The sequence below is a fragment of the Danio rerio genome, chromosome 9, assembly GCF_049306965.1.
Source record: "Danio rerio strain Tuebingen ecotype United States chromosome 9, GRCz12tu, whole genome shotgun sequence".
Classification (NCBI taxonomy): domain Eukaryota; kingdom Metazoa; phylum Chordata; class Actinopteri; order Cypriniformes; family Danionidae; genus Danio; species Danio rerio.
The window spans coordinates 13,274,249-13,292,749 of NC_133184.1; the positions used below are offsets into that span (position 1 = coordinate 13,274,249).

General features: G+C 37.0%; 1 protein-coding gene across 2 annotated transcripts in view; it reads left to right on the top strand.

Annotated features, from left to right (window-relative positions):
* The window catches only part of fam117bb (family with sequence similarity 117 member Bb), a 93,793-nt gene that overhangs the window by 8,112 nt on the left and 67,180 nt on the right, over positions 1–18,501 (top strand). For both annotated transcript variants that reach the window (XM_068223260.2, NM_001128362.1), the window contains exon 2: positions 15,583–15,752. In XM_068223260.2, the coding sequence (XP_068079361.1) occupies positions 15,583–15,752 (170 nt within the window). The remainder of the gene's footprint in view (positions 1–15,582; positions 15,753–18,501) is intronic.

An 18,501-nucleotide genomic window follows, 5' to 3' on the forward strand; every position in this document is an offset into this window, starting at 1 on the left:
AACCAGCTGTTCTATTTAAGTGTTATTGCATTCCTAGTGTTTTTAATTGCTTCATTGAAACAGAAATGACAACTCTGTCATTTACAGATCAAAAAGACATCGTTCATTTTTAAAATACTCATTAAGATATTTATTTTTGAAAATTCTTCAATATTCCTTTATTAAAAGTCCTGATGCTGCAATAGAAATGCCTTGAATACACTCACAAATAAGGTATTTTTTAAAGATTTTTAAAGATATTTATTCTGATTGTATATAAGATTTCCATTCATTTGGATTACATCTAAGATAAATGTACTAATAAACTTAATAAGACTGATATTTGTTAGTTATTTGTTAGGAGTTTAGCGCTGCATCAATTTTACCCCCAAATATTAAGTAAACCAGTGTCATAGAATTTAACTAATTGGACCTGGCTTTACAGGTAGCGTAGATTTGTTATTTTTTACTTAATTGACTTTAACAGATTTAGATTGATTCTAAGCAGACTGACAACGTACATTTTAAAAACTGACAAATTAAATACAATCAAAAGGCTACAAAAAGTTAAGGATAAACTTCATCGTGATTTAATGTTTTGTGTGTACTTTGTAAAAAGTGGGTGACACTTTACAATACGGTTCATTAGTTAATGCATTTACTAGCATGAACTAATCATGAACAACACTTGTACAGCATTTATTAATCATAATTGAACATTTACTAATGCATTATTAACATCCAAGTTCATGCTTGTTGACATTAGTTAATGCACCATGAGTTAACATGAACTAATAATGAACAACTGTATTTTCATTAACTAACGTTAACTAGCATGAACAAATACAGTAGTAGATGTATTGTTCATTGTTTGTTCATGTTAGTAAATGCATTAATTAACCTTAACTAATGAACCTTATTGTAAAGTGTGACCAAAAAGTGTAATCACAAAAGTTAAGACAACACATATTTTTATGTTTCTTTAAATTATTTTAATCTTTAAATAGGTTAATCAGGTTTCAACTATTTTTTTTAAGTTATACAAAGTTTAGGTTTAACTTAATTTAAACTTTAACTTAATTTAAAATTATTAATTTTTAGTCAGCTTGATCAATGTAAGTTGAGATGACTAGAAAGTTTAATTTGATTCAACTAAAAAATTTAAGGCAGCACTGGTATTTTTACAATGTATGCAGTATTTTTTGTAGTTTAATGCAAAGATAAAATAATGCTAAGTTCAGCTTTTTAAATATACATGTTTTTTAAGATGCTGATGACCATTAAACATGTCATAACGCTCTTGTAAAACGTCTTGCAAGACACCTAAAGACATGTCACAGTGTGGAATAATTTCTCAGAGAGAGGCTTAACTCTTAAAACAGCCCAAAAAAGTGTCTTGTCATTGTCCTTTTTACAGTGTCCAGGTGTTGAAATCAGTTTTACTTTGAATGTGTTCCTCAGCCACTGCCGTTCATTGTTCTCAGGATTAGACAACACCATTTCTCATGAGCCGTGCGTGGTTGCAACAAAGCTGACATATGCCGGTGTGTTTCTCAATAGCTCTGCTCTCGCTTTTGAAGATCTCCATGAGAACATTGTTCTGTTGCTCTTGGCTGGAGGGGGGGTTTACTGGGGCACAACCGCACTCCCAGTCTTTACAGAGAGAGGGATGGTGCAGGCAGGCCAGGGCGAGACCAGGCTGATCTCTCTGTCCTCACAAAGAACACTATTAGGAGTCAGGTCACTATTACACCCTCTTACTTCAGCTACAGGCCTCTCCTTTTGCTTGGGTTTGTGCATTTAGAGCTACAATGAGTCTTTTGAAGATTGCTATCCTTCGCTGGATAATCAAAAGAACGGGACGGTTACTTGCATGCCCAAGAGCCTCGGTTCCATTTAAAGACACATTAAACAAATAATTATAATGTGCTGAATAATCTGGCGACATGATGACTGAGAATTGCAGAGCTTGTGCGAACATATCATCTTCACTGTGATTTCTGTACTGAATGAAATATAAAAAACAGGTTTCTGAATTTAAAAGGATAGTTCACCCAAAAATGAACAGTTCCCCGTCATATACTTACACGTAGGCTTAACCTTTAGCTAATTTCTTTCTTCTGATGAACACGAAGGAAGATATTCTTTTTTTTTTAATAATTGTATTTTTTATTGTATGCCCACATTTACAAAATATTAACATCAAAATGTTTAAATGTCTTACAAAATGTACAGTCTTCAAAATGGAAAGTAACTAAAAAATTATATAAAAAACAAAGAAATTGGTAAAAAGATAAAGTACAATCACCATTTTAGAGCAGTCTTTATATAGAGGTTGTAACAAAAATTGTAAATGAATGACAAGGATCCTGTGTTAATTTAAGAGCGCTCTTTTATGTATTCCGGAGACCAAATTGACCAGAATCAGATTTTTAATGTTTGTCATATGTTAATTTTTTTTTAATGATAGCCATGTAGAAATTTGTGATATTCACATTTTGAAAGATGGATTCTGTGATGCAGACCAAAGTAGCAAAATACATTTTTTAGCTAAATATACCTGGACAGTAAGAAAGAAGCAGTGTTGCATGCTACTGGAAAAATATAATGGGCCCTATCATACACCCGGCGCAGTGTGGCGCAAGACGCGGCGCAGTAGTCTTTTGGTAGTTTCAGTTTGGCGCAAGAGTCGTTTTGAGGCGTTGCGCTACGCTCTTTAAATAGCAAATGCATTAGCGCTCATTTGTGCACCTATAGGCGTTGTGGTCTAAAAAGGAAGGCGTTCTGAGGCGGACCGCTGGCGCGTCGCTATTTTGAGAAACTATAATAGATTTTCCATTTGACCAAAACTAGCCTGGTCTAAACTCCGGCGCAGAGTTGCGCCTCGCTTACACACTGTTTACGCACAAGAGAGCAATGGGCAAATATCTTTACATATGAAAAAAATTAAATATTAAGGATATATATAGGATATAATAAGAATAGATATAGGATATAAACATAAATAATTAAAATATTACAAAACATATTATTTTCTAGCCTACATAAATATGAAAAATCACTGCTTTTATGTCTTCTTTTATGCATTCCTACATTCATAACAATTTGCTTTTGTATAATGTTATTATTATTAGCAGTATTATTTAATATATCCATATTTATATTTGTTTTATTAAAAACAAGCTTAGATTTGCCCACGTGTCAGGTTTAAGACCATATGGGGCATGGCAGGTGTATTTGGAAATAACTCAGTATTTTGACCACACTTGGTCATTATTGTTCATTTATTTGTTTGCTAGAAATCAGAACTGAATTTAGAAATAGTTTTGAAACAAATTTTTGCGCTTAACAAACGAAATTAATTATTTATAGGCTAATTAATGTCTCTGCGTAAAGGTTTCCCTATCCAAGAGCGAAAGTGAAAGAAGATCATTTATCTCTCAATCTCACGCAGTAGATGCTCTGTTTAACAGTTTTCTGTTAAAAAAACTGTCAACTGTTTGCTTGTGAAATGCTAATTTTTTCCACTTACTTTGCGTCCTGTAAATAGTGAATGCGCTCTTTGCGCGACGCAGCTGGGTCTTTTAGGGAATGGGAGATGAGACTCTAATTGGTTTATTCTCAAAACACACCTATAACTCATTAAGAAAATAAACTCAACCCTTTTAGACCATGCGCCTTGACGCAAGGCAGATTTCCCATCCTTAAATTAGCAAAAACACGTCCTGACATGCCCTGAAAGCGTTTGCGCCCTGCGTTTTACGCTGTGCGCATGGACCGTCAAAATAGAGCCCAATGAGTTAAGCTATTAGCTACGCTAATTAAAATGTACCTTCACTACATTAAAAGCTACATCCTGGGAAATGTAGCAAGCTAAGCTAACAGCTACTTTGCAAAAGTAGCTTAGCTACGTTAAAGCCATTTTTGCAATTTTCATTCTTAAATCGAAGCAACTTATATTATCATTCATATCTTAGTAATCACTATCACTGTCAATGACTCATATGAGGCAGAATTGTTCAGTTTGTAACGAAGGGGCTGACACAGAGGGATCCATTTGCAGTAAATTTATTAAACAGTTTAATAAACACAAGCACACAGATGTAATGTGTGTGCGAACTTACATCAAACACAATAGTGTTACGTTGAAGGATCAACGGCAGGTAATCACAGTATGAATGTTCAGGCATGGGTCAGAGGCAGGCGGCGAATATCAAATTCAGAGTCCAGGCTTGAGTTCAAGGCAGCCGGCTAGAATCAGAGTTGGGAATTAGGCTGAGGTACAAGGCAGGCAGCTGGCAGGACGAGGTCGGAGAACAAGGCAAGGCAAGGTAAGGTAAGGTAAGGTAAGGTAAGGTAAGGTAAGGTAAGGTAAGGTAAGGTAAGGTAAGGTAAGGTAAGGTAAGCAACGGGAAAGCAGGCAGTGTAGAGAAACGCTCAGTAGTGTTAGCCGAGGCAGAACAAGACTTCGCAATGACTGAGTGCGTGTGAGCTGCTTATAAGCGTGAGCGTGGGTGATTATCTGGATGCGCTTCAGGTGTGTAGGCCATCAGTGTAAATGGATGATGTAATGGTTAGAAGTCCGGGGATGGTGACCTCTGCTGGCCAGCGAGGGGAATGACTGGGACCGAGTCGGTGACACAGTTCAGTTATTTACTGTAAATAATGTACCATACAGAAACAAATTATAGTCTATAACAGCAAAAACAAAAAATCCAATAAAACCAGGTGTTACACATTTAAAATACTATAGTAATGTAGAGTAAAGGGAAATATTTACGAATAAGAATTAAATTACACTAACTTACATATTGTAGTATCATTAATAACTATTATAAAATAATAGTAAATACCGTAGTATACTTTAGCCTTTACTACAGAAAACTATATATAACTCCTCTCACTCAGTCATCTTTCCATCTAGCAAGTTTCTTGTGTCAGCCCAATGATTGATTTGCGACATCACCGACCAGAGCGAGAGGTTGCAGTAACGTACCAAAAAGTTTGTTGTGGACCATCGTAAAACAGGTAGAAGAAGAAATCGTCATTCTCCCCATCATATGTATTGACTTGGATTGGCTAGACACCGGCCTCACAACTCTGTGAATGTTGGTGCTGTCACTTATTGATCGGGGATCGTTAAATGTAGCTTGTGTAGACGCTACTGCACTACTTGACTAAAAAAAAAGCTTCGCTACTGAAAAGTTATTGGATTTATATAGTAGCGACACTACTGCCACACTACTGAGAAATGTAGTTAAGCTAGTTAAGCTACTGCTCAACCCTGAAAAGAGGATATTCTAGAGAATGTTGGGAGAAAAAAAGCAGCCATTGACAACAATAGTAGGAACAAAAATACTATAGTCACTATAGTCAAATACTACGGCTGCTTTTTGCCAGCTTTCTTCAAAATATCTTTATTCGTGTTCAACAGAAGAAAGAAACAAGTGGATTTGGAACTAGTGGGTTGTAAACGATGGAGGACTTTGTGTGCGAACTATCCCATTAGGTTTAGTTTGCGTTGTGTTTATTTTGTTTAGGGGAACTATTACTGTATGCTTTTTTGCAGTCCCCAGAATGTGTGAGGTCAAAATACCCCAAACATCACTTACTACACCCCATTGAAAATGCCAAATCTTTGGGTCGGAATAGAAATGAGATGTTTTGTGTTTGTACTGTATCTTTAAAGAATATATTTCACCCAACATTTTAAACAAACTCACCATTTGCTCACCCTCGTGGTTAAAATAAAGAACCACAAAACACTTTGAACAAATGAAAAAATAAATAAGATATTTTGAAGAAATTGCAATACCTATAAACACCAACTTAGGAAAAACAAATACTATGAAAGTCAATGGTTACAGGTTTTCCAGCTTTCCTCAAAATAGATTTCGTTGTGTTGGGCAGAAGAAAGAAACTCAAACAGGTTTGTAATTGTGACAGAATTTTCAGTTTTATGTGAACTATCCCTTTAAATGCAAATGAGCTGGTGCTCTCTAACCCATGTACTGAATAGTGCAAAGTTTTACTATCTCTGCTTCAGTTTGCTAGATGTAAAGTTAAATAACATGAAACAACAGTGAAAATAGTGAGAATTCATCAGAAGTAACAATCTTGAGAAGTTGCTAATAGAGTTTTTAAAGCTGTTGTGCAAGGATAGATAACCAACACACACAAACACTGTCACAACTTTCACAGTGTGCTTTAGCAAAATGACAAAAACATGTTAAGCATGTTGTGTAATGTTCACTTATTAAAGGAATAGTTCACCTAAAAAAGTTTGATTTACTCACTGTTTAGCCAATCGCATGGCAGCAACTCAATGCATTTAGGCATGTAGACATGGTCAAGATGATCTGCTGCAGTTCTTAAGCATCAGAATGGGAAAGAAAGTTGATTTAAGTGAATTTGAACATGGCATGGTTGTTGGTATCACATGGGCTGTTCTGAGTATTTTAGAAACTGCTGATCTACTGGGATTTTCATGCACAACCATCTCTAGGATTAACAGAGAATGGTCAGAAAAAAAAATTGGCAGTTCTATGGGCATCTCTGAACGCACAACCTTGAGGCAGATGGGCTACAGCAGCAGAAGCAGAACCACTCCTGTCAGCTAAGAACAGGAAACTGAGGATACAATTCGCACAGGCTCACTAAAATTGGACAATAGAAGATTGCATAGAAAAACGTTGCCTGTTCTGATGAGTCTTGATTTCTGCTACGACGTTCGGATTGTAGGGTCAGAATTTGGCACTAACAAAATGAAAGCATGGATCCATCCTGCATTGCATCAACAGTTCAGGCTGGTAGTGGTGGTGTAATGGTGTGGGGGATATTTTCTTGGAACACTTCGGCCCATTAGTACCAATTGAGCTTTGTGTCAATGCCACAGTCTACGTGAATATTGTTTTTAACCATGTCCATCCCTTTCTGACCACAGTGTACCCATCTTCGAGTAGAATATCGCGCCATGTCATAAAGCCTGAATTGCCTCAGACTGGTTCCCTAAACATGACATTGAGTTCACTGTACTCAAATGGCCTCCACAGTCACCAAATCTCAATCCAATTAAGCACTTTTGCAATGTGGTGGAACAGGGGATTCACATCATGGATGTGCAGCCAACAAATCAGCAGAAAGTGCATGATGCTATCATGTCAATATGGACCCAAATCTCCGAGAAATATTTCCAGTACCTTGTTGAATCTATGCCATGAAGGATTAAGGCAGTTCTGAAGGCAAAAGGGGGTCCAACCCGGTACAAGTAAGGTGTACCTAATAAAGTGGCAGGTGAGTGTATAATCAGTGGTTTATAATGATCTCTGCTCACTGCAACAATTTCTGTGACAATACATCCTACAACAAAATATCTTTATCATGACAGGCCTACTTCTGTGCAGTTTTTATGCGATTCTAGAATGGCTGTTTGCTAATTTATTAGCAGATGATGAAGCGTTTGAGGTCAAAAGTGTGTTTGGATGATCCTCCTGCGGGTTGAGAGATGTCTCTCAGAAGAAGATCATTATCTGTATCTGTACCGAACGAACTGGAAGCGCATTCATGGTATTGTTGATGAATCGCTGTGACGTTATTATTGTTTCAGTCTAGTCACATTCACTCGATTTAGGAGACAGAAGTCAAGAGCACAGGTTTCCCAGGGACGTGGCTCATGGGTGTGTTATCAGTGTGTGTGCAGAATCTGCTGAGTGAGATGCAGGATAGACACAACATAAGAGCCTACTGTGAATACACAGAGATGATAAGAGAATTCAATGCGCAGCAGTGCATCATTGCATCCCTCATATGAGCCAATCAGAGATGAGATAACATCCCTGTGTGACGGGGTTGTCCTCTGTGCGCAGTGCTTGTTTGTGTGCACGCACGAATGTGTATGTAATTATGTTGTGTATGTACACACATACATAATGCTCTGCCAGTCATTTAGCTGGAGATCAGTGCACAGTTAGGCCAGAAGCAAACACAGATGGGAATGTTTGGCCAATGCATTGCAAGCGTGTGGTCCTTTTGTACATACTTGCCATGCATTACTCTGAAACTTAGTATGAGATAGGGTTCAGCGATCGTGTGTTATTTACAATATAATATGTTATTAATAGAGAATGACTCTAATGTAATGTCTGATGTTTTTGAATAATATGTACACTGTAAACATTATATGATCAATATGTCAGAACATTTGGTTTTGTTACTTGAGCTTGTTAAATGTTAATCATATTTGAATATTTCATATTTTTTAGTGAGATTTCACTTGATGATTTTAGTCCATTTAATGTAATTTAATTGAAACACTTAATTTGATTCAACTTAAAAAATGTAAGGCATTGACAAAAGTTTTGCTAAGTATATACAGCTTGTATTGCATAAAATGTTGCAGTATGTGAAGAACTTGATGTTTTAAATCAGTTTAATGTACAGTTGAAACCAGAAGTTTACATACACTCTAAAAAATTGGAATGTAACCATTTAAAAAAATAAAAATAAAATGTCTGATTGTAAATCAGACTAAACTTTTACTGTTTTAGATCCGTTAGGATTACCTAAATGATTTACATTTGCTAAATACCAGAATAATGAGATATTTTATTTATTTATTTCTAGACAGTGAAAATTGAACACACATTTCCTTGGTATTTTTTTAGCTTTGCTTTTAAACTCTGTAACTTTGGTCAAATGTTTTGGGTATTCTTCCAAAAGCTTCCCACAATAGTTTAAAGGAATTTTGGCCCATTCCTCCTTGCTCATACAAGCTTTTACAACTCTGTCCACAAATTTTCAATAGGATTGAGTTCAGGGCTTTGTGATGGCCACTCCAAAACATTCACTCTGTTGTCCTTAAAGCACATATTAACTAATTTGGCAGTATGCTTGGGGGTCATGGTCTGTTTGGAAGACTCATTTGTGGCCAAGTTTTAATTTCCTGCCTGATGTCTTGAGATGTTGCTTCAGTATTTCTGTTCTTTCTTCATGATGCCATCTGTGCTGTGAAGTGGACCAGTCCCTCCTGCAGCAAAACAGCACCTCAACATGATGCTGCCGCCCCCATATTTCACAGTTGGGATGGTGTTCCTAGGCTTGTAAGCTTTCCCCTTTGTCCTTCAAATGTAACACTGGTCATTATGGCCAAACAGTTCAATCTCAGTTCCATCAGACCACAGGACATGTCTCAAACAATTATTCTTTTTCCCAGTGTAATTTAGCAAATTATAATCTGGCTTTTTTGTTGATTTTGGCTTGTTGATTTTCCCCATGTTGTCACAAAAGGAAGCAGTATGTTTGAGGTTTTCCTTAAATACCATTCTACAGTTGTGCCTCCAATTAACTCAAATGTTGTCAATTAGCCAATCAGAAACTTCCAAAACCTTGACATCATCATCTGAGCTTTTTCAGAGACATAATAATCTTACTGGATGTAAACTTGACTTTCAAGAAAAGTTATAACAATTTCTCAAAAAATATCTCTCTCATTACTCTGCTATTGGGCATAACATAAATAAATTAGATAATCCTAACATACCTAAAAGAGAAAAGTTTTAGTCACATTAGCATCTGACTTTTTTTTTAAATGGTTATGTGCATTTTTATACAGTGTATGTAAACTTTTGGTTTCAACTGTACATATTCAAAAATGACTTGAAAACTTAATTTGGTTTAGATTAAAAAAAGTTTTTACACATGTGTGTTGTATAAAATGTTACGTGAGATTTAATTTGATGTTTTAAGTCAGTATAATGTAATATATTCAAAAAATGACTTGGAAGCTTCATTTGATTTAACTTATAGAGTATATATACAGTATGTGTTGTATAAAATGTTAGTGATTTTAGTTAGATTTGTAAAGAAATACATACTTTCTTGGCACCGATAGCCTAGTGGTTAATGTGTCGACACAAGTACGATTGCCGTCTTGAAGTCCTTTGTTGATTCTTCTCCTCTTTCTGCTTCCCACACTTTGTAAAATTCTCACAAAATTATACAATCAACACTGTCCTATCCCAGGTTTATTCATTCATTTTCCTTCAGCTTAGTCCCTTTATTAATCAGGGGTCGCCACAGCGTAATGAACCACTCAAAGGTACAGTAATGCGTTGGCCAAGAATCAAGTCTGGGTCAACTGCTTGGAAGGCAGCTATGATCATCACTATACCACCGACACTTGGGGGTGAGCTCCACATTAAATGTGAACAACTATTATTAAAAAAAGAAGAAATATTCTGCAAGTATGTGTTAAAACATTAATCAATTAATTGAAATCTAGTATTGAGTCTATCCTGAATAAAAGCATAATATTTCACGTTAGTATTGTAATACTGTATTCAATGCAAGTTTGATGTACATAAGAGACTTCTATAAGATTGTTTTTGTTAAAAAAATCATGATCAAAAATCAGACTGAGCCTTAACTTTTGTACTGTAGAAGGTTTTTTACAAATATAAAAATATTAACACGTTTAAAACAAGTTTTATATTTAATCATTGTTTAGGACTATTTATGAAATCAAATATCCAGCTTTTATGTTTTATTTTCTGCAAATGGTAAAACGTTCAGTTTCTTGCACAGTCCAATTGTTTCAGTTCATTAGACCCCATTGTTAGGACAGGTATACTTTTTGTCATTTAGATATATGCATTTTGGTGCATTTGAACAAAACATTGTTTATAAAACAGAAATATTTATTAAATTAGTATTTTAGTCACCAAACATATTTAGAAATGGAAAGATAATACAATTAAATTAAAAAACATTTCAAGCAATTTTTTTCAATTTCTTAGCTTCTCTTAATTTTTCCTCTTTTTTTCAAATTTGTGTTTTATATTTTTCTATAACATATACATTTGGCTGTACTAGTTTTTGGTCCGTTATCGTGAGTTAATTTGTTAGATTAGCTCCAGATTTGGCTTCAGTGCTGACTAATCTAATGTATATGTACAAATATAATATTGTATAGCTTCCTATTAAAATGTTAATTTAAAAGAGATTTGTGAGGGGTGTACTCGAGTATGCTGAGCACTGTGTTTATATGTAAGTTTTTAGGTAAAAACTGCAGATACAATGTTTGGACTGCTAATTGAGCTATGTAGACAATTGCCTTCTCTCTCTTCCTTGTATGACTTCCCCCAAAACTCCTTAAAGGTTCCTTCTGTTTAGATCCTCTCTCGTGTTGTTTATTGTGTAGTACACGCGTAAATCAAGCAAGCTCTGCATTTGAAAATGTGACACAAGATTCCTCTTCTGCTTTTTGCAAGAATGGAGATTTCTGTCAGTCTGTTCTATCTAAAAAATAACAGAAGATCCACCCAACATTGAAAAGTAGTAGTTCTTAGTGTTCACAGCTGAGGGCAACTGCAGTGCATGTGCATCCCATGATTTATTTATTAACATAATAAAAGTAATAAAAGATGGTGTCAAAAAATCACGTAATTGTGAAACTTATACAGAATTCAGAATATGATTTCAAAAAAGTTTTTTTTTTAATGAGAAATAGTTTTTAAGTATAAAAAAATAATGGGGTATATGCCTAAACATGCTAATAGGACTTTTAATTTGCCAGTAACCTGGGTTAAGCGCTTCCGGCAAATTGAATGCCAATGCAAAATCCGGTGCGTTTAAGGTTTGTTTTCTTTAAAAATCAGCGATCTCCACTAGCTGAGTGATATCCGATTTAAAGTGGGTCTCAGATTGTACAAGAAGCACTGCATTAAATTACATTTCCCCCGTCATATCTTTATAATATAAGCATTTATTTTACTCCAGTATATTCAATGGAGCTTCTGCGTTAGCCTGCCGATTCTGACGGGCGCATGCGAGTAAACAGCTTTTTGTCTCGTTTTACGCTTAAGCAACTAAATAAATGCTAAAGTTTATTTAACTGAATGTATTTTAATGACATTACAACATCGATGCTCTATAAGGAACCGTATAAAATGGAAAAAAGTTCACAATAACAGGCCACCGGAAGTGTATCAGCATGGGAACAGCACTAGCTCTGCATATACCCTATTAAGCAAAAGTACAAAAGGAGGAGAGCAGTTTCTACAAATAATAGCCTATACATTTTACATTTACTTATTTAGGAGAGACTTTTATCCAAAGCGAATTACAAGTGAGGATAAAACAAGCACTTCAAATAATCAGAGTGCAGTATATACATGATATGACTAAGTATTTATTTTGTTTTATCTTTTTTTCTTCAAGCGTATAAAAAGAAGAAATGGTGTCTTACTGGTGAAAAATCTAAAGTTTTTTGCCAGAAACATGGAGTGTTGAAAGTGAAAGTGTCTGGTGCATTAGGAGAAGAGAGAGTGTGTCCTACAGGTAATTTGTTAAGGCCACTTACCTGTATGGAGCACACTCAGAATTGCGTAATGTTTTGGGACATGAATAATTAAGTACCATTTTTAACATTCATTTCATGACATTAAACAAGAAGTAGCAATTGTAACTGACTGTTTATCAATACATTTCCAAATGTAATTTTTATTTTTTATTTGTATTTTTTTGAGAATTGCTGGTCTGTTCTTGATCTGGTTTAGGGGGTTTTGACTATAACACTAGTTGTTTGTTGCTGAAATTTGCATTCACTTTCCCACTAGACTATATCACATCACAGGCAAACAAAGTTAATGGTTCCCCTCTGACTAGCTCCACTGGATACGACACACACAGAAAAGCTGATGTCACCTACAGTATGTGGCAACAGAGAATGGGACTTTCTTAAAAACCGTTCTGAGAGACACTCACACTAAGCTTCCTGTGTAAAATCCCTTGCAAATATAACCTCTTCAGAGCTGCACACTTGTACAATATGTGACTTCTATGTATTCATCAGTAGTTAACAAGAAAGATTATTGTTTAAGGGCTCCTCTGATGCAAAATCAACTTTTGGAAGCTGTTTAAATAGAACTGTGTGCATGTATAGTGTGTCTACTGTCAAATTTAAGTGATATTAACCCAACAAGTCTCTTTTTTTAAATTTCAAGACGTTAAAATAGGATTCAAATCCCAGTGATTTTGATGCTGACCACAACGTGACGTAGGAGTGTGGTTTTCCCCGCCCACCGAATTGATCTACAGGCGCTTATTAACATGTCCCCATAGTAATGCGTATATAAACAGGTCAACTTACTTGGCATTTTTGACTATTGAACTGGATTTCTGCTTCTTCCGTATCTGTCGCTGTCACTGACTGCTGTTTATCTAACGTAATGCAAGAGAAAATGGAAGAAGGAAGTGCGAACGGTGGGTGCTTTAAATGCAGCTTATTTGGATTTAAAGGCACGAAAACAAAAACAGCTACACTTTGATTTGAGCTCAAAATAGGCATATTCTGCTAAATCTGATGGGTAATTTGAGCTGAAACTTTACAGACACATTCTGAAGACACCAAAGGCTTATCTTATTTCTTGTAAAAATGGTAAATTGGTGTCGGCGCCGGTAGCCTAGTGGTACTGCGCGTTGACATATAGCACCAGTGTGCTCGTGGCGACCCGGATTCGATTCCCATCTTGAGGTCATTTGCCAATCCTTTCCCTCTCCCTGGTCCCAGTGCATTCCTGTCTGAATTCTCTACTGTCCTATCAAAATAAAGGTAAACCCCTAAAAAATAATTATTAAAAAAAAATGGTAAATAGGAGCTCTTTAAGGGGATAGTTCCCCCAGAAATAAAAATGTACTAATTTAATCACCCTCAGGTGGTTCCAAACCTTAAAGGGCCATGAAACCCCCTCTTTTCAGCAGTGTGTTTTCACACCTCTACTTTGGAAAAAGTCAGAAAAGTGGGCGTGTCCAGCTCTGTTTAGGGGGGAGTGACGGAGGAAGAAAAGCGGCTTGGTATGGGAGTGTCTATTTGGGCGCGCTGAATTTCAGAGTCAAAACACACACCCACAGCGGACAATGTGACTGTGTTTACATGGACATCTGTAGTCGAATTATTTGCCAAATTATTAAATGGTGGACTTTAACTGCAGTTTGGCTCTTTCATTCAGGGAATTCATTCATGGGAATTCATTCATGTCCCTCCCGACAAACGTGATATTTGATTCGAGGCGCTGCTCTAAGCGTGTATTTTTCATGCAATGTTTGATACCGCACGGCGAATGAGAGAAAAAAAAACTCAGCATTTCCCGGAAACTTAGATACACACGGCAGGTAGCGTCAGAAAGCCGCGTGTGTTATTCCGGTCACTAAATCCTACACGAGGTTATAGTTTGGTTGTAACTGTTAGTGCTAACTATTGCACTCGGTGCAATAGTTTGTTTGATACGAATAAAATACAAACTGAATAAACAAAGAGCACTGGTCGCTCACTTACCAAATCTGTAGAGACAGGACAATCACCAGCAACTAGAGCCGCGTCTTTATTTAGAGGAGACTACAATCTGGATCTCAGCATTTGCAGATGAGAACAGCTCTCAGGTAAACAATAATCCTCCTTAGACACGTAAGTTATTGTTGTCGCGCGTCGCGTACACTGTTAATCCACACGTGAGTCTGCGCTCTCACAGAGACAAAATGAAAACGAAACTTAACTGCAGCAAACTATAAAAGCAACACTTCACGCTTGTTTTGCCAACACAACGTGGCGTCTTTGCCGTCTACACTGTGACAGTAATGAATATTAATGAAGTTGCACAATAGAGCGCGCTGATTGGTTTGAACCAAGCCTTACTCATGCATTAATGCAACACACTGTAAGACGTAATAAGACTCACTCTGGCACAGACGCCCAGTCTGCACGCTGGATTACAACGCTATTATGTCATGACCGTGACGCAGCTTCAAAAATTCGTTTCAAACAGGAAGTACAAATTTGCTTGAAATAACGCAAAAACAACCAATTTACACTTTTTAGTGAAATATAGGTGTCCTAATAGTGTTTTTAGCAGTGTGGGACACATATACGACTGTCAACAGCTCAAAAAATGTGTTTTGGTGTTTCGTGACCCTTTAAGGAATTGCTTTCTACCGTTGAACTCAAAAAAAGATGTTTCAAGAAAGATGAAAACCAGTAACTTCTGACTTTCATAGTAAGAAAAAGAAGTACTATGGAATGATTACAGCTTTCGTAACGATTTGAAACAATTCAAAGGAGAGTGAATGGATTTTTTTGGGTGAACTATCTTTTGGCTAAGACTGGCAAGAGAAGAAGAGAAAGCCATTGATTGTGTTTTGGAAAGATCACCAGTGAAGGGGGCAATTATTTGCGGAGACACACCAAATGTAGGTCAAGACACGCGGGCTTGCTTCCTCCACGCCGCTCGAGCAGTTAATCAGCTTTAGTTTTTTATTAAAAGAGCCACTGGACACCAGACTAATTCTGTCTCAATCTGCTGGGTTTTAGCATTCATCGCCACCAGCCCGGCGGACGTTTACACTCAAGCTGGTGTAATTGCGTAAACACAGCCGGACGGGCTCTAAGCGTGCTGAGGATGCGATGTGTTCATAACACGCAGCTTTTAACGTATGTTGTTCTTGTTTCCCTCCCATCTGTTTTATTCTCGCTCATCCATCTTTCAATCAACCCCCCCTCCCCATCCTTCCTTCCCCTCTTTATCTCCTCTGCCTTTTCTGGCTGTCTCGCAGACAAGCATAGACTTCCTGTGGCAGGTTCTTGGTGCACCACCAGCAGTAACGGTAGCATTCGTCGCACCTCCTCTTTGGACGCACTCACAGCCCCTTACCTGTCTGGACACTGGCCCCGGGATGCCAGCCACGCCCCTTGTGCCCCATGCATGCGGGACAAATCTACTCAGGTGAGCCGTTTCCCTTGCACACAAGATATTATTGCTCTGTTTTACAAGAAGTTACCAAATATCTGACACACACACCTCCTGTCAATCAGCCATTGATGTCTCTTCGAAAACTTTCCACCTAATACATACTTGCATAGACGCGTGTTGTGCAAACCAGCTGCATGAATCACCTGAGAAAGACTTGCTTTGTGCAAACACAAACCCATGAAAACACCACACACATGTCTTTTGAATAGCACAGTCAAGTCCAAGCCTTCTAAGCATTAAATCTGGTTCCCGTTGCACCCTCAAATGGCTCCAAAAACAGGGACAGCATTCTTTTTATGGGAAGTTATAAACAAAGGCAAAATTATTCAACAATACTTCTGTTTCTCATCAAATGTTCTGAACAATCCATCTCATGTACTTTTTCCTTGCTATAAGCTCTTACCTTCTGGTAGAAAATATAAAACATTCCACTGGGAGCAGAACAGAATTAGGTCCAATCCCAATTATATTTTTGTACCCTTACCCCTTCCCCATGGCCCTTACAACCAAGTGTGAAGGGGAAGGGCTTCAAAATTTATCCCTAAGAAATGGGACAGCACTACAGCACCTGTACACGTCATTATATGCCATCACAATCTCTTTCTTCATATCAGATCAGATGATCGCGTCTGCTGTAGTTTTTCCAGATGCGTTATTTATTGCTATTTATCTTCAGGAAATCACTGAAGGCATATATTATGTTATCTTAACGATCTAATATGGCAATAAGATCGTAACTATACTGTGCATTTACACAGTGGTCATATTTATCTATGTAAACACACCAAAAACAACATTAACATTATAGCAGACACTGTAAAAAGGTCATTCCCAGCCACTAGTGACAGGGTATTTGATTGTCATCGAGTGTTAGAATGTTGTGGAACTGCTATACAGGAATTATGATTATGGATTATAGATTGCGAAATTTAGCGGTTTTTATTTTAGCATTTAAAAAAAAAAGCATGACGATAAAACACAAACATGGTTATGAATATATTAAAGCATGTGTTTGTTGTAAAAATACGTACTAATTATAAAAAAATACAAATTTGTTGATCTCCTTACTTCCGGATTCAGCTATCCTGCCGTAGTGGCTGGTGTATTCTGAGAACTTTTCTTACCCCTTGGTTTCGAGTGTGGTCTTGAAAAATCTCAGTTTGAAATGCTATCTACCCTTTCCTCTTAGCCCTACGCCTTCAAGCTGAAGAGAATTGGGTCACTCCTACCCTTCACGAGAACGTGCAAAAGGAGGGGTAGGGGTAAGGGGAAGGGCTAAGGGGTAGATTTAGGATTGGGCCTTAAGATCTCTTATCCCAGTGTCAATCAGACTGCTGAACACTGATCGATAGTGGGCATATTTTAGTTTGTCTTCATATATATAATTTTATTGTGTCAGAACTTGTTGAAGTTCAACAAACAAACAAACAAACAAACAAATGCTCTCTAGTATTATACAGTATATGCCCTGCCCACTTCAAGATGCTATAGCTGATGCTAAATTTGGCCATTTATTCACATCTCAAAGGGTGTTCAAACCAAGGGTTTGGCTAAGTAAAGTTTATTTATTTCGAGAGGATCGCATGCTTACGATTAACCATGACTCGTCCTGGATAAGCTAATGCGTGATCCACCAATCAAATGATTCTTAACTTCCCTATAAATAATCAGAGTTTCTTCTCAGTTACATTTGCCTTGAAGAATCCCCCTTTTCCTTGATGGGGTGGCATGGCAGCCCAGTGGTTAGCACTGTTGCCTCACAGCAAGAATGTCACTGGTCAAGTCCTTACCAGGCCAGTTGGCGTTTCTGTGCAGAGTTTACATCTTCTTCCTGTGCTTGCGTGGGTTTTCCTCAGGTTCTCCGGTTTCCTCCCACAGTCCAAGGACATGCTACATAGGTGAATTGATCAAATCCAATTGGCACCATAGATGAGCTCTCAATCAGCAGTATATCTCAATAGCAATCGCTAATTTGCTATTAGCCATAAATAAGTAGAGGAGTTCTCCGGACCTACTGTACGTGAGCTTAAACTCCCCTCTCGCCCTGCAAACGTGAGGGGGCCCCAGGATCAAGGATCTTATGAGTTCCGGGCTCTCTTCCGGGACAGCATGCCAAACTCACTTTATTATCATTAGCTAAGTGTGAACTCTTGAAACACTTGCAAATATAAGAAAATAGTAAACGGTAGTCTAACTGTGGTAATCTGAACTCATTATTAGTTGTTTTGAAACATACCTTATGTCCCACTCTGTCTTGTTTCAGTTTAGGTTGTCAAACATTTAATAAAAATGCACATTTCATAGCACTTCTTGGCACTTGTAAAGACTTTTTCACTCAAAAATGAACATTTATTCAATGTTTACTCACACTCAAGTGGTTCTAAACTTTCAGTTGAACACAAAACAAGATTTTCTGAAGAATGCTGAGAAAAAGCAGTTATCGATGTCCATAGTAGGAACAAAATTACAATAGAATTCAATGGCTGTTTTTTCCCCCAACATTCTTAATTTTTCTATGTGTCCAATAGAAGATAATAGGAACTGTTTGGAACAAACAGAGGATGAGGAAATGATGGCAAAATTAGCATTTTTGGTTGAACTTTCCCTTTATCCTAGTTCTGCATTACCAGTTACTTTTATTTGTCATGATACATTAAACTGATCCTAACTAACAGAGAAGATGTTTAGACTGTTATAGAAGTTTTAGATTCCCAGCTCTCTG